Source organism: Siphateles boraxobius, unplaced genomic scaffold, assembly GCF_051911475.1.
Source record: "Siphateles boraxobius isolate OS27281-9 unplaced genomic scaffold, OSU_SipBor_1 53, whole genome shotgun sequence".
Classification (NCBI taxonomy): Eukaryota; Metazoa; Chordata; class Actinopteri; order Cypriniformes; family Leuciscidae; genus Siphateles; species Siphateles boraxobius.
The window spans coordinates 10886657-10904638 of NW_027509175.1; the positions used below are offsets into that span (position 1 = coordinate 10886657).

General features: G+C 36.8%; 2 protein-coding genes across 3 annotated transcripts; one reads left to right on the forward strand and one right to left on the reverse strand.

The window, feature by feature from the left end:
- Positions 1–127: 127 nt before the first annotated feature.
- LOC143714284 (uncharacterized) lies at positions 128–17956 on the reverse strand. The gene is made up of 6 exons (XM_077205396.1): positions 17874–17956; positions 16518–16610; positions 12616–12728; positions 10618–10784; positions 5889–6089; positions 128–1078 (listed from the first exon to the last, which is right to left on the reverse strand). The coding sequence occupies exons 5-6, from the start codon at positions 5925–5927 to the stop codon at positions 734–736; spliced, it is 384 nt and encodes a 127-aa protein (XP_077061511.1). The 5' UTR covers positions 5928–6089; positions 10618–10784; positions 12616–12728; positions 16518–16610; positions 17874–17956; the 3' UTR covers positions 128–733.
- On the forward strand, positions 5639–9275 carry mnx2b (motor neuron and pancreas homeobox 2b). Of its 2 annotated transcripts, none has more exons than XM_077205392.1 (3): positions 5639–6115; positions 8022–8182; positions 8861–9275. In XM_077205392.1, exons 1-3 carry the CDS (start codon positions 5674–5676, stop codon positions 9233–9235), a joined length of 978 nt encoding a protein of 325 aa, XP_077061507.1. In that variant the 5' UTR covers positions 5639–5673; the 3' UTR covers positions 9236–9275. The 2 variants fall into 2 exon arrangements, with proteins under 2 accessions (XP_077061507.1, XP_077061508.1); XM_077205393.1 differs by having other exon boundaries at positions 5639–6091.
- Positions 17957–17982: the final 26 nt, after the last annotated feature.

The window sequence follows — 17982 nt, forward strand, 5'->3', positions numbered from 1 at the left end:
CATTGTTGCTTTGAAAAACCGGCATAAAAGTAAGACGGATTACATGATCCTGAATAGGAAAAAATGGGATTTCCAAATCCGGATCATTTTGATCCAGATTAAATGTTTTGAACAACTGGCCCCTCAATTTTGGGGGTTTTGTGGATTTCCTCACTCGCCCTGGGAAAACTCCTGCTAAGGAGGCTGCAGCTCCCCCAGAGGCCGTTGTTCCCACACCGCCTCGCCCTCGCAAGCCCAGGAAGAGGAGGGCTTCTGTCACTTTCTTTTGTTCGGTGGTCACAGGTCCGGTGGTCCAGGAGGACCCAACTTCGGCGGCCCCAAGCCCGATGGTCCGGGTGGACCCGACTTCGGGGGTCTCAAGCCCGGTGGTCTGGGTGGACCCGACTTCGGGGGTCTCAAGTCCGGTGGTCCAGGTGGACCCGACTTCGGGGGTCTCAAGCCCGGTGGTCCGGGTGGACCCGACTTCAGGGGTCTCAAGTCCGGTGGTCCAGATGGACCCGACTTCGGTGGCCCCAAACCCGGTGGTCCAGGAGGACCCAACTTCGGGGGTCTCAAGCCCGGTGGTCCGGGAGGACCCAACTTTGGCGGCCCCAAGCCCGGTGGTCTGGGAGGACCCAACTTCGGCAGCCCCAAGCCCGGTGGTCCGGTGAGGACCCGACCTCGGGGGTCTCAAGCCCGGTGGTCCGGGTGGACCCGACTTCGGGGGTCTCAAACCCGGTGGTCCGGGTGGACCCTACTTCGGAGGTCTCAAGTCCGGTGGTCCAGGTGGACCCGACTTCGGTGGCCCCAAGCCCGGTGGTCCGGGAGGACCCAACTTCGGCGACCCCAAGCCCGGTGGTCCGGGAGGACCCGACTTTGGGGGTCTCAAGCCCGGTGGTCCGGGTGGACCCGACTTCGGTGGTCTCAAGCCCGGTGGTCCGGGTGGACCCGACTTCGGTGGTCTCAAGCCCAGTGGTCCGGGTGGACCCGACTTCGGTGGTCTCAAGCCCAGTGGTCCAGGTGGACCCGACTTCGGTGGTCTCAAGCCCAGTGGTCCAGGTGGACCCGACTTCGGTTGTGCCAGAGCTGTCAACTCACTCTGTCACGCCAAAAAAAGATGTCACTTCATGGATGATGATGTCATTAAAGAACTGTGTTTTTACAAAAGACTAACAGAATAGAAAAACTATAAATTGATGACCAATTAAAACTAAAATATATGTTTAAATTGTATATATATATATATATATATATATATATGAACAAAATTAGTCAAATTTAATATTTCTTAATAAATTGCCTCTTTTTAGTTTGTATTAAATGTTCTTTTAAAAGTGATATTTTAATAAAGGGGAAGTCAGTAATATGATTTCCATTTATATATTTAAATTATATTGTTCTTAATATTTTGATTAAATATTCAATCAGTTAAGACATACACTGTATGATATACTGCATAAATGACCCTGCATGTAAATATGACGAGTGTTTTCAAATGGAGAGGACAGGAGGTGTCATAATTATCTTTGAAGTCGTCTTATCTGAACAAATGATTGCTTCCTGACCCATCACAGAGTCATTGTAGCCATGACAAAACTGATCAACATAATAAAGCAACATCATTTCATGCCAGCCTAGATGAATTTATGAGTCCTGATAAAAGCATATTACGTTTAGCAGCACAAATTACATTGAAAGGTGCAAATCGAGGACAAAACCATAGATAAAGAATGATTTTAAGTTACTTTCTGTCATTTGGGTAAAAGCTGGATATTTATCAGCGTTCAGAAGCTCAGCCAGGAAAGGAGCCGTCCTCAGAGATCTTTCCTGAGCAGGAATAATTAGTATAATGCATTAGATGAAACCTCACACTAATTTTTCAAAAGTTGGTACACTAAAAGTGCTCGTGAATGGCATACGTTTAATAAAACATCTAATAATAGACTAGATTTTTACCTTTTTTTGATGTGAGGGGTCCACGCAAATATTACTTCCAGGACATTATTATTGCTCCAGACATATTATAGTTCAAAATAAAGATGAACAACAGGCCAGTTTGTACCAGACTGGAATAGGGTCATGCTAATCAGAACTGAACTGCTGACTCAGGCAGAGGATCAAACAGAGGTCATGAGGCACTGTCTGATCACTGCTGAGCTGCGATAATGACCGCAGAATATGTCTGAAATAAGCGATAAGGCCTGTAATGTTCTGTAAACACGACAGGTACTAAAGTTTACAGACCTTAAATTAAATGATAAACTTTGACTTTGAAAGGCACATCAAGAGCGCACTGTGATATGTGATCTAAAGGTGATATGGGATCTAAATGCGCTGTATGTGCCATGCTTGTATACTTGTACATGCATGAACATTCAAATAAGCATTGATCTAGACTACATCATGTAGTAAAACAGAACAGAATTCACAACATTATTTTAGAACATTCATTCTTTTGTGTAAAATGTAAAAAATGACTACTGTGCTCAAACATCTCGTATATGCGGTCAAATTGAAAATTAAAATGAGATATCAATATGAAGTATTTAAACATTTCTTTAACATTTTTTGGACTTGACCATTTCTCATCAAGTCATTGACTAAATAATTAGCTTTATACTCTTTACTGTGTATCAACAATTAAGGAACTTTAGGAAAAACCTCTGAGAAAATTGATTCTTAAAGGGATAGTTCACCCAAAAAATTAAAATTATTTACTCACCCTTGTACCAAACCTGAATGAGTTTTGTTTCTGTATGGAACAAAAGCAGATATTTTGAAAAATGTTTGTAACCAGACAGTTGATGGCAGCCATTGACTTCCACAGTATTTTTTTTCCTACTATGGACGTCAATGGCTATAATCTCAACTGTCTGTTTTCCAACATTTTTTTAAATTTCTTTTGTGTTCAACAGAAAAAAGAAAAAAAAACTCAGGTTTGGAACAACTTGAGGGTGAGTAATGACACAATTTTAATTTTTAGGTGAACTATCCCTTTAAGTAAAACATACAACTTCGATTTCTATCAAGACACCTGAGCTATAAAAGAGCAACATATGAGCGGTGAAATGTTCCCGTGGAGAGGCCATTCGGACATAATGTTTAGAAAGAACACCAAGTACAGTATAATGCATCTGCAAAACACTGCAACATCTTAAATTAAATCGAAACATTTCAATTAAAATAAGAATACAGAAATATACCAGATAAATCACAATCATTCTTGTTAACGATATATGTCACCAGTCTTATTTTTGCAATGCATGTCATTGCAATGAATCACTGGTAAACATGCAACCAACCTGCATGTGCGCGCGCGCAATAGGCCTGCTTAGAGAGGACGTGACACGAGGCCGGCGGTGCCATTGATTCAATTTAATTTGCGCACCTCTGTCACAGGGTGCCGATGACGGATTTACCAGTGGCCGGGCAGTTTAAATTACTCTTAAATCATAAAAGCAGCGCACCGGCCGAGGGGAGGAGAGGTAGAGGTTGCTGGGAATAGGCGAAAAGCGCTTGATTTCTCTTGAGTAAATTAGCTCCAATGGCTATCTCACAAAACGTAGTGACCTGCCTAACTAGACAGCATATTTGGTTGGCACATATTTGGTTAAATTTGTTTTTAAATAATTTTTTTTAAAAAAAATCCAGACATAGATCAGACATTGGAACAAGCATTTTTTTCGTACAATGCAATAATATGTACAATATTGTCACCAAAGACATGACCGATGTATACTGCATGTTGTCTAGTTAGGCAGCACACTAGGTGTTGAGTCACAGCCCGCATCAGCATCGCAGGCCGGCGCTCATTTACGGTATAGAGGGGCGGGATGCTCCAATCTTCTCGGGTCAAGGCGGAAATATCAGAGTTTCAGCCTCACGTCGCCTGTGCAGGGACTGTTTTCCATGTTATTAATCCACCGTCCACTGCCTTTTCATGTAGGCAATATTTAAAATAACAGCTGCGAATTGCAATTCATTTCGTCTCGATTTATTGCGTGTTTACGACAAGCAGGTCATGGATGGAATGAAGGTTTTGAATGAATTGCCTATATTTCATTCATTATTTTATATAGGTATACAACTATTTTTATTATTTGTTTCCCCTTGTTATAAAGCATAGCCTACTTAGTGGTTGCATTTAGAGGACGATTGTAGAATATATTGACTACAACATGTATGTGCCATGATTATTTAGGCTATCGCACGATGTTAATGCGGTCGGATTTATGCGTTTTTTCGAACCGACTATTCTGTCTTAAATTAATTTATTCCAATAAATTAATACATTTATTTATTAAAACCATCTTAATATCCATCAAATATAGTGGAATAAACTCTCAAGTCCACGAAAATGAGCAACAAATTGTATTTTCGAACTGATGAGAGATTCTCAAAGGAAAATATAAATTCACGCCGTACAAGCATGTATTATTATTATTATTATTATTGTTGTTGTTGTTGTTGTTATCATCATCATCATTATTATTATTAATGTACAGTAAAAAAAATAAACTTTAAGAAGCAATCTGATCTTACAAATATTTTATTTGTCTAAATCCATATAGGCTAGTCTGGTTAATTTAGTCATACTAAATTAGAAAAAAAAAACAGTTTAAATTTGGATGTCATAGTATACATTTTTGGGTTATGTGACAAAACACTTTTTAATCAGACCATTTAATGCTGCGAACATTTGAATTATATAGGTTAAAGCATAATTATATGGACTATGTATAATGTAAAGTCATACAATTAAATTATCTTGATAATACAGCCGAGATGTTTTTTTAAATAAGCGGGTCGTAAACAATATTAGATTACATTATTAGTATTTATATGTAGGCTACATCTTGGACAACTGCTCAGAGGTTATTTTTTATTTGATATTATGTGAGATACTGAATAATTATAATAATAAAAATAATAATTATTATTATTAATTATATAGCACCAATGCAGGTTTTAAGGTCTAACAAATACTAAAAACAGCATAATAATCTTACAAAATAAATAAACTTATCGTGACAAGAATTTTGTTATCATTTCTATTATTATGTCATTTATTAATTCATTTATATGATTTAGGGATACCTTTAAACATGCACTTGGTGATTAACTGAGCTACAGTAAGCCACGAGAAACGCTTGGTTTCAGATACTTTGGAAACTTCGCAAGCGCCATTGCTCTGATGTTGGTTGAGGAACAAGTCTCTATCCAAGGACGTGCTCGAAGAGTCTGCACTACAGTATGATTAGTTAATTAGAAAACTGTCAAGTGATCTACTCCCGCAGGACATCCACTGCAGCCAATCAGCGCTCACAAAGGCGTTATGACTGAGATGTGAACGCGCGGAGAGGTTTAGAGAACAGGGTAGATGACAGAGATACTGGTCTAAACAAGAGACCGCCGTGTTAAAGAACGATTTAGCGATCGTATATCCTTTCTGGGCGCATTTTCTGTCTTTTCTTTGTTGTGCGTAAAAGTTTACAGATACTTTATTAACTATATGTACTTTGGTCGTCTCATGGGCTGAGTTCCAAATATCAGTTAGACTGAACTCTACATATCCCACAAGTGAAAAATAGAGCAGAAAGTACCACTAATCGTGTTTAAAACGCATGTATCTGTGCGTAAAACACATCTATCCAAGTGTTTTCCTGCAACTCCAAACAACCTAGAAGCGTTGCAATGGAAAAATCAAAGAACTTCAGGATCGACGCTCTTCTGGCTGAGGAACCACATCGAGGGACCCGAGAAGTATCACCTGGACTGAGCAGCGACAGCCCGACTGGTAGCCCGGTGTCCTGCAGGCGCACAGACACTCCGTCCCCCCGCGCCATACACCTCCAAACCGGAATCATACCTAAACCAGGGCTGCTCAATCTCTCACACCCGGGACTCACTTCAATTCCAGGCATGTACACGACGTCCATGTACCCCATTTCAGCGTTGGGAGGTCAGCACCCCGCCCTGGCGTACTCGGGTTTTACGCAGCTGACGCACCCGTACCCGGAGCAGTTGAAGGCGGCTGCGATGGCCGGGTCTTTACCGCTGGAGCACTGGATACGAGCTGGCATCATGGTACCACGACTGCCCGATTACACCTGTGAGTGGGGTAGCATGCAGATGAGTGGGTAACACTTTGTTAAATCATTACTAAACATTCAACAGTCCTTGATTCATGAAAGTTCTATGACATTTCTAACTATTTGAATTCATTATTAATCTGTTAAGCATTAAATGATTGACGTTTGTTATTCTTATCGATGAGATTTGATTGAACACCATAACACTTTTATTTATTTAACATAATGCTAAACTGTTTAGTTGATCTACATTCACATATGAACAGGGCAATATGAAAATAAATTATTTGCATCTGAAATATGACCTGCTTAAATATAAATAAACGATAGCATTATAAGTTCCATTTGGAGATATTTTTGGTTCTAACTTTACTTTTTAATAATTCTGTTATTTAGTGTTATTTAGAAATGTGCTGTTTTACAGTACTTAGAATTCACATGAGCACAAATGACAGTTTTTCCATAATTAAAAAAAAAAATACAACAGCATCTGATGTAAGCATCTCCAAATCATGCAGAGTACATAAATTGTGCACCTCCATCATTATGGCATCATTACTGTCATACACACAAATTTTGTTGCATTACCACCATTGTCGGTTTGAAAGCAAACATAGTAAAAGCTCATGAAATCCTTTTCAACATAATCAAAGGTGAGGAAAAGCAAACAGAGGGAGGGAGATGTGCTTACACACCTGTGACTCTTGAAAGACCTGGAGTTAATTTGTCACTAAGCAATTATGATGTTTATAACTCCTGTTTGATGGATTATTAAACTGAAATCATGGTGGTCACATGTGGCGAAATTAGTTTGCTGAATTATAAATGACAATCTAGGTGGCTAAATGATAAGACAGTATTAGGGAAATAATTACTATATATTCGCTTTTTCTACACGTATTTGCAATTAAAATAGCTTTTTAAAATTGAAAGCAGAAATTATACTATAATATATACTATATACTAATAATAATATACTAAAAAAACTATAATAATATGTTGTAAACAAACAAATAGCCAATATATTTGATCATATTTAACAGACATTACATTCTTCATAGACATGATTTAAAGATTATATTATCCTTGGATAGTTAAAGAAACAACAACTCAACAATAAAGTCATTTTGACACTCTGACTGAACACTGTTCCGTATAGTGTTACCAGGATTTACACCAAACTGTAATAATATAATTTTATTTTTGGCTTCTTTATAAAGCCATAAATGTCAGCTCGATGGAAATTGTCTTTGTGTGAGAGGGAAACTATAAACAAACACCTTAAACATACTGTAGTTCATCAATAAAATCCCAAAAGCGTTCATTGAATTTTCATTAAGTTAATGGCTTGCTCTTGCATTTTATGGCCGCCCAGCCCTGCTTCAACTGTGTTTAACAATAAGCTGCAGTAAAGCTATTATGGTAAATGATAGCTACAAATTCGAGGCTTTCTTTTGTGTGTGTGTGTGTGTGCGTGTGTGTGTGCGCCCAACCCTGCAAGTCCTTGACATTATATAAAAGAGACAAAAATCTCATAAAAATAATCTAGACGTGGATTACAGTAGCTTGTATCCCTTTCGGCTGGTGCTTAATTTTTATATACCAGCACAAGAGGCCTCTTATTAATTTGGAAGAGATTTACAGTTTTAGCAATGACGTTATGCAGGCTTTTAAGCAAAAATGCTGCTAAACATTTATGCCCTTAGTTCAGCATGTTATGTTAAACTGCAGCAGAATATTTGCATTTTCTTAGCGTTGCGCAGACTTGAAATAACCCATAACCCAACGATCTGAACCAAATCTACACAAAAGAATATCACTTGGATGGGGGTCTTTTTGACCTGGACCACCAACAACAAAACAAACTCAATTTAATGCTTTTTTGTGGGAAAACCAGTTTATAATTTATACAAGCTATTGATGTCCTCTTTCTTTGGTTTTGTCGTACAGCCGCCCCCCAGTCTGGTTTGATGGGTAAATGTCGAAGGCCACGGACAGCATTCACCAGTCAACAACTACTAGAGCTGGAAAACCAGTTTAAACTTAACAAGTATCTTTCCAGACCCAAACGCTTCGAAGTGGCCACATCGCTCATGCTGACCGAGACACAGGTAAAGAAGTGTGAAAGTCTGGATATACATTATACAGTATGCCACAGTTCAGTGAATACCACATTTACACTATTGACCAAAAGTTTGAGGCCATTTAAAAAAAAAAAAAAACTTTTATTCAGCAAGGGTGCATTAAATTGATCAAAATTAACAGAAAAGACTGTTACTAAAGATTTTGTTTCAAACAAATGCTATTCTTTCGGACTTTCTATAATTCAAATAATCTGGAAAAAATGTATCAAGGTTTCCACAAAAATATGAAGCAGCACAACTATTTTCAACATGGATAATGGTTAGAAATGTTTCTTGAGCTGCAAATTAGAATGATTTCTGAAGGATCATGTGACACTGAAGACTGGAGTAATGATGCTGAAACTGTTTAAATATATTAAAATAGAAAACAATTCATTTTGATTGTATTTCACAATATTACTTTTACTGTATTTTTGATCAAATAAATGCAGCCTTGGTAAGAGACTTCTTTCAAAACATGAAAATGTGACTTATTCGGTTGGAGAAAGAAAATAATAATTATCTCAATAAAAAAAAAACATTGATATGGTATCTCCTAGTGTCCAAAGTTTCTTTTCCATACATTGTTTTCTTTATTTGACTGTTGTTTCTTTGGCAGAAGGTGTCTATTTTGCTGACATCCTTCTGTTTTTGTGTGTAAAACAGGTCAAGATCTGGTTCCAGAACCGGCGAATGAAGTGGAAACGCAGTCGTAAGGCTAAAGAACAGGCCGCACAGGTCGAGGTCGAACGCCAACGAGGGGGAGGCAAATCGACCAATGAGAGGCCAGGAAGGGACGGTCGCAGGGCTCTCGCTCAGAGTGTGGAGGAGCACGAGGAAGAGGACGAACTCGACGAGGACGATGAAGAAGATGAGGAGGAAGGGCCACACAAGTTCATAAACGACACCCTTAATGTAGTACGTTCCACAGACTTCCTGCACCACACATCTGCATTAGGATACCACGCCGACAGCCCGTTCTCTGAGGACGACATGGACCAGGTGGGAGGCGGAGACAGGAAGATTGGAGCAGGGTTATGAAAAGATTTCCAAATGGAGACCGAGACTGCATGAACTCACAGCAGCATTACAGTCCTGTGCTGTGGTCTGACTATGGCAATGGTAAGATTAAAAAACTGAGACTATAAAAGCCCATTTTTAGCCACCTAAAATCCACACACGAAAAGTCAACAAAGTATACAGTATAGAGGGACTTCATTGGTGTTTGAGGTGTCAGAGAATCTTATACAAAGTAGACGTTTAATATTACAAATAACAAGCATTTAAGCTGTGTTTCAATACCTGTAAACAGCATTTTAAGGCATCACAGTATAGATTTTTTTTTTAAAATAGATTAATACTTTTATTCAGCAAGGATCCATTACATTGATCAAAAGTGACCATAAAAACGTTACAAAAGATTTCCATTTCAAATAAATGCTATTCTATTCATCAAAGAATCCTGAAAAAAAATTATCGTTGTATCCACAAAAAATATTACGCAGCACAACTGTTTTCAACATTGATAATAATAATAAATGTTTGTTGAGCAGCCAATCAGCAATATTAAAAAATAAGAATATTAGAATGATTTCTGAAGGATCATGTGACTGGAAACAGGAGTAACGATGCTGAAAATTCAGCTTGGATCACAGGAATAAATTACATTTTATAATATATTCAAATGGATTACAGTTATTTTAAATTGTAATCAAATTTAACAATATTAGCATTTTTTCATGCCAAATATTACCATTTTTTACAGATTTATTCCCCGATTGTGAGAATAAGAGACTTCTTACAAAAACATAAAAAAATCAGACCCCAATCTTTTGAACGATAATGTATTATTAATTCAATAGGGAAAAATAATAATAAAACAGCTTAAAAATATCATGCTGTTTGCTTCGCAATATGCTAATGTTAAAGGCTATTAGAATCAATTGTTCATTGAATTAAATTGGAAGGCAGCAGCCTATGCAGGCAGTAAGGCAGCTCACTAGCTTTTGGACAGAGCTTTTGATTACAATTTTTGCTATGTCTTGTTTCAGCAAGACTTACATGTTAATTTATTGTTTTTGTGCATTGAAAATAGCATCAGATGTTCTGTGTCATGCTTACATGTGTACAGTTTTTGCAGCAAAACACTTTAGCTTCATTATCACCAATTGGAAATAAACCTTCATTAAATATAGGCTACAGTAACTGCAAAAAGTACTATTTATTTAAATACTGGTGAATATGGATTTAATTTCTTAAAAAACACCTGGTGCATGATTCAGCCATGCATATTATTCCAAAGAAATATTTTTTTGAGAAGCCTTTCTAAAATCTTACAGCTAATGCAGTAATTTAATTCAGGTTAACAGTAATATTAACAGCAATAATAGCAAATAATGACAGATTTGAAAAAGAAGCATTACCATTGGGAAACATCAAGATGCTCTGGAGGATGAACTTGACCTTCAGCGTCCATGTCCAGGTCAAAAAGTGTGTGATGGGGCTGTTTCAAGCGGCCAGTAGTCCTCCACAATCCACTGCAAACTTCATTATGGTATGAAACGGGCACTTTTCATGACCCAATCAACTCCTGAGGCGGCAAGGATACACTCATTATGTGCCAATACGTCATTTATATATTTTAAATGTGTGTAGTTTCATGTGGTGTCAAAGCAAAACAACAAAATAACATTAAATCAGTTTGAAATTCATTGTTTTAGAGTTGATTAATTACATGCTTGGTTTGTTTAAAGGTACAACATGGATACTGTAGAAATATTTATTTGCATTAAAATATGCAGTATAAATGAATATGCACTTCTCTGACTTCTCTCCACCTACGCATCATTTACCTGTGTGATGTAAGAGAGCTGGAGACATGATTATCTCTAAACGTCAAGTTTACATTCATATGTGGCTCAGTGTTTGTTCATGTTAATGTTATTTAAGCAAGTTAAAGTCTGTGTAATGTATTTCCATTGAAGAATGCAAGGGAGGTTGATGCACAGTATATTAATGCTATATTTGTCTGTGTTGCTGCAAATAAACGAAAAGAAAAACAAAAGTGTGACAATGATTCTTCAAAATCTGAAAGAAAATATACAGTAAACATACTGTGTGTGTGTGTGTGTGTGTACATAGCCTATACACACACACATACATTTCATCAAGGCATGTTCAGATAATGGGCCTATTTGTGTAAAATCCATATATACATATAGATGTGTGTGTATACATATCCTACACACACACACACACACACACACACACACACACACACACACACACACACACACACACACACACACACACACACACACACACACACACACACACACACACACACACACACACACACACACACAAACACACACACACACACACACACACACACACACACACACACACACACACACACACACACAAACACACACACACACTATTCTATTTCAAATATAAGTATTGAAGATACCATTATTTAAAAGCGCTATCTTTTAAGTCATTGGCTGAATGTGCAGCAAGACAGTGGCCTTCGGATCCAGACACAACCAACGAGGCTGATTAACATGCTGGAGAATGGCAAATCTGTAGCCCATAATAAACCAGCAGAAAGAGGTTATTTACAGCCCAGCCTCTCAAATATGAATTACTCAGGCGGGTTTACTGATAGTCAAATAATTAAGTTAATGAAGAGGAAGTAAAGTAATCAGCCCCTTGGTAGTGATGTCATCAGGGTAATTTCATTTACAAAAAAAGCAAGAAATAAAAAAGAAAAATGATGGGAATACGACTACAACAAGGCGCTTTATTGGGCGTTTGTATGAGGGCGGTGATTAAACGCACAAGAACAGACAGCATAACTTCTCTGTCACAGAGGCTACAGGACAGCATGTTTATATAGTGATTAAATGCATTTTTAACTGGCCTCAGAAAGGTGCCTCTGCCTTGTTAAAACTGAACCAGGCCGGGACATCGAGGACAGTCTCTGAGAGAGTTTTTTACTCATTTTCAGAGATTGGACTACACAGGTTTATTTCCTGGGTAAGGCGAATAGCATTCGCTCACTGACAGGAGATTAAAGGGTTTTACAGCTTGAAAGTTGTCAATGAAACCCTCAAAAGTTTTACATCGGATTGGTTTTAAAGTCAAGAAAAAGACTCCATGTATAGCGTCTACCTGATTAGGTAAATTGGACGTTACTTTTAGAAGACACTTTTATCTGAACGGCTAACACAGTTTATGCCTGGGAATCAAACACATGACCTTGGAGTTGCATGTATTAGAATGCAAGATTAGTTTTGCTAAGTGTAGCACTTTTCATGCATTTTCATGTTTCCCTAAATGTTTAGGCTGTATGTTAGTGGTTCTACATAAACAGGTGATTTACAATTTGTACACTAGTTGATGAGAGCGATACTTGCCTATGCAAAACGTTGGTCTTGCATGTTGCACCCAGGTTGTTGCTATGTGGTTGATAGGGTCTCCTAGATGATTTGTCCTTCAATGTAAGCCTTGGGAAATGCTCCTCTTTGTTCTGAAAGTAAAAGTAAAATAACAAAACAAGACTAAAGTCACTCATCAAGTCACACGATTTGAGATATCATTCATGTTCATAATGGCATGGCACAAATTACACACCTAATTAAAAATAGGCAGTGGTTCTCATTCAGGGGCCGGGGCCCATAGGGGGCCTCAGCAAAGGGAGCCTTTAGGATTCATTAAAATGATTTACAATAAGACAAGTATTAAAATATGCAAAAATCATGACATTTCTGGTTTTAATTCACTCTCTCAACAACTATTTTTTTCTTTAAAGTGCCACGGTTCCTACTGGTATTTTTTTATACATTTGATCTAGTTAAAAACATTCTTTTAAAAATAATGTTTAGTATTTCTAAAAATCCTTATCCAGTAAATCATGGGTCATAGGTTCTTTGAATATTGTTGCAGACAGTGGGTGGCCTTGCAGTCAAAAAAGGTTGAGAACCGCTAGATTAGGGTTTTGTTCAAACATTTCAAATAGTAATAGTGATTCTTGCCTTAGCAAATGCAACAGTAAATCTAAAAGCAGTCATGCTGGCATTTGTGAACTAGTGATTTCCAGTATTATATGTTATATTGAGTGTTTTGATGTTTTAGATTTAACACTTGCATATACATGAAATTATTCAGGTGATTTTAGCATCCATGTACACACTGCAAGATGGACACAAATGCTGACTAGCTTTTACGCCATTGACCCAAAGTGAAGAGCATGTAGATTTGAAGATATCCCAACTTTATTCATGGCAACAGCCCTTTTATCCGCATGAAAATGTCAGTTTCATAGTGAAATAAGTAAATGTGACTCTACCAATTTGTCTGCCGGCAAATCAGCAACAATAACTTGAGCGACATGACCCCGTAAAATATTTATACCCTGTAGTTTAATCAATCAGACTCATTACGGGAATATGAACAGATTGTGTGATCTTTTAAAGTAATCACCCTTATTGCTTGAGATTTCCCTCGGCCTTGTCGTGTCACTTAAGCTAATGGGAAGGTAAGAGAATGAGAGACTGGCCCCATAAATTCACATCTGTCCCGACTTTAACCGCAGCTCAAACACACACAAAAAGGCCAAGTTTTAGTAATAAACTTTATTGAAAAAGGCTCAGCCTTTTCTCTTTAAATGCAAGCTTGCGTTCAGGACAGGCATTTATTATACTTGCGGGAAATCTATCAAACAGATGCGAAATGTGGCTTAATAATCAAGATAAGCGACTAGCTAGCCGTCACGATGATTATGATTGGCTTGGAGTCAGCAAAAGGCTGTGTTTGTTTTTCCCCGCCGTAATAAATAATCAGCCTATCCTTGAGATGTGATTTCTGAATGTACACGTAGAAAGCGACCGATGTTTACTTTTATACGCTAGTGGCTAATTTCAATGTGCGGGCCTACCTAAACTTGAAGCGAACGCAGTATATTTACAGCTGATTGCACTGTGATTGTTTTAAAGACATAAACTTCAACACAGTCCTCTATTCTGGATTCAAAGATTCAAAATCAGATTCAAGCCTAGAAATAAACAGAACGGATTGTGAATGTTACAAATAAATTGTGTCAATTAAAAAAAAGGCCCAATCAATGCAACATTTGTAGGCAAACAAATACAATATCCACTGAATTTTACTAAATGTGACGCATTTAAACGGTATTCCCAACCCCTTCCCTTTATGGCAGATCTGTGATTTACTGAACGAGAGAACTGGAGGATCAAAGGCACTCAACATTGACCCATAATCCCTGGCTAATTAAATAATTCACTAATTGATTCATCACCAAATCAATAAAGCAGGAGATGGTTTATGGTGTTGGTATAGCACTCTGTGGCCAATTGGTTGCAAATAGAAAGATGAATTTTTATTAGTGGTTTTGTCAAGGGATGCATGAATATTACTTTTGTAATTACTATAGGCTTTTGCTAGTTTTACAGAAAATGTAAAAGGCTAGTTTTTAAAATACAGTCATTTCTTGTTAATGACCAAAATAGCCAAGGGATCCCTGCTGGAAAATCCCAATAAAACCAGTCTAAGGTTGTGGCTGGTTTTACATAGTTTCTAGTTGGCCGTTTATGGTCTAGTCTAAACTGGATTAGATGGTCAATAATAATGTATTATTCTACTTTTTTTGTTCACAGAAAACTAATTGTTTGGTAAAAGGACCATATAAAATCGAATTAATACTGAAATTAATTAAAAACAAAAATTTAAAAAAAAAAAAAAAATAATAATTCTGGCAGCATCACAATATTCACAATTATTTTCAGATCAGTAAATGTTCAAAATAAAAATAAAATACAGCATACATTAAATGTCAATGTCGCCTTTATTTATATAGCACTATTAAAACAACACAAGTTGATCAATGTGCTTTACATTCTCTCTGAAAAATAGAAAGAGAAACATGCTACAATAGTGATAGAATAAAAATAAAATAAAAACATTTAAGACGAATAAGCCATGGCAAACAGATATGTCTTAAGTTGTACTTTAAAAACATGTACAGAGTCAGCATCCCTAACATATGATGATAAAAAAAGATCTTTTATATCTGTAGTCCAAAACGCATATAAATAAATACAAAAATTATAAAAATGGTTCTTAGCATACAAAATCAGTAAAAACAATTCTTATCATTAATATAAAATCAATTAAAGAGTCTATTCGTCTATTCTACCACCTGGTGGATGTGGTTGACATCATAGACCACATTGAACTAGGGAAAAACTGTGTGTGTGTGTGTGTGTGTGTGTGTGTGTGTGTGTGTGTGTGTATGTGTGTGTGTGTGTGTGTGTGTGTGTGTGTGTGTGTGTGTGTGTGTGTGTGTGTGTGTGTGTGTGTGTATTAATGAGAATTTCGAATTTTTGAGAATTGAGGCAAACAATTGCTTTAATTTCAATTGCTTAAATAGATATATATTATTATGCAATTGTTGCCCTCAATTCTCCTTAACGTAATGTGAGAAAATATTATTGCAATTATTATAATGCAAAATATACAGACATATTTTTTTATTTTGTAAATCACTTGTACATGTCTGCTTTCATTAAAGCTGATTTAAATAACTATACACATGTGGGTGTACATATACACACATATACAGAATATGTGTGTGTGTGTATATATATATATATATATATATATATATATATATATACATATACAGTATACATTTTGGTTTTCAAGAGAATACTCTCCTTTTTCATCCAGGTACAACAATGCAAAATTCAAACCGTAACCATTTTAAATATTAGTTATAGATCTTTTTTCTCGGCAGGGATGCTGATTAACATACTAAACAGTATTAGCCTCAGACAAAACAAAGGTAGGTTTCGTTTGACCTTGATGTGGACTATAACATGACATCATCTCATAGCCGGCGGGATCATGAAAGCAGATACGACCGACCAATGGAGGACAGTCCCACACGCTCCCAGACCATAAACATTGTTTCTGTATAATGAATGCTTATCCAGAGAAGGCCGAATGGACTTAAAGTGGAATGGTTTGCATGGATAGAAAAGCTAATTAAAGTGTAATTCATCCCACTGGAACTGTATCTATGTCTGTGCATTATACATCGGCTGTCTGATAGTGGCGATGTCTTGGTGAACGCGTGTCCATATGTAGTTTATGGCTTCTCTTTCCCCCGTCGGTGGCGTGAGGTCATTGATGAGATTTATTAAGATGAACATTAAGTCAGAACGTCACTTTTGACCCTCACAGCCCCCGTGAATCATAAATTCAGGTGCCTAAACAGCCTGTAATAATTGTTTCATACCTTTGAGTAGCAGCGTATACCACCCATAGGGGTTTGACCAGACCTTGTTGTTGAGGTTTTGGTAGGTGGTCCTTGAAGAGTGAAGGTCAGCCACTAAATAAACAACATTCAAATATCACACGGTTACAGGGCCAAAATTCACAGATTTTTGGATGCTATCCTCAGGTCAGTAGCAGAGACATTTTTAATTAATTGTCAAAAACAAAAGCTCTGTCAAAAGAACAGGTAAATTTTTTTAATTGATATAAATAATACAAAAAAAGTAAACAAAAAATTACACGACTGCTTTGTTTTCCAAAAATGCTTTTTGTATAAATATTTTTCATGTTTTTTTAATAATTCTCAATTCATACAAATTTTCAAGTGTCTTTTTAAAAAAAAATCTAATCCTAAGTGTTGCAACCATTTATTATTAAGAATGTATCATACATCCCAGTTTAAGGAAAATGTCATGTAGAGAAGTTCTTCCTTTGTAGACAATTATTCTCCAAAATTTAAGTTTTTTTTTTTTGCTAATTACGAGAATATCCAACATAGAATTACAGTGGAAAGTACCGTGGTAAGTTAATGCATCTGACGGTAATACAATCCCTGCTGAAAAAAAAAGCTAAAACCAGCCTAGGCTGGTTTAAACTGGTTTATAGTGGTCTTTCAGCCTGGCCAAGCTGGTTTAAGCTGCTTTTAGCTGTCTCCCAGCTTGACCAGCTCAGACCAGCCTAGTCAAATATAAAAAAAATAAATAAAATAAAAAAACCAGCCTGGGAGACCAGCTAAAACCAGCTTAGGCTGGTTTCAGCTTGTTTTTTTTTTTTTTTTTTTTCCCATCAGGAGTTGTTATTTGACATATGCATGGATAACACTTTACAGTTAGTTAACCACATTAGTTCATGAACTAATAATGAAATACACATCTACAGCATTTATTAATATTTGTTAATGTTAATTTCAACATTATATAGATTATTAAAATCAAAAGTTGTATTTGTTTACATTAGTTAATGCACTGTGATGTAGGCTAACGAACAATGAACAGCTGTATTTTTATTAACTAGGTAAACTAACATTAAGTAAACACTAAGTAAACATAAAGATGAACAAATACAGTAACAAATGTATTGCTCGTGGTTAGTTCATGTTAGTTAATAGACTAATGTTAACAAATGAAACCTTATTGTAAAGTGTTACTACATTGCTCAATTGCATACAATACCACGGTATTGTACTTCAAAGTAGCCTGTATTACACTGATTCTAAAACACCATGGTATTACAATTTTCTGGGCATAAAGACACATGTTTACATGTCACTAGATATCAAAATGAACAAAAACATCACAGAATGTCAATAAACACTCACCAAACCCCGTCTTCAGTTTGATACGCTGGTCAGAGATCGCAACACAACTTGAGCAACATCTCCCCCGTGTGGTGATACTGAAACTTTCAGGAAAAACAAACCAATTCCA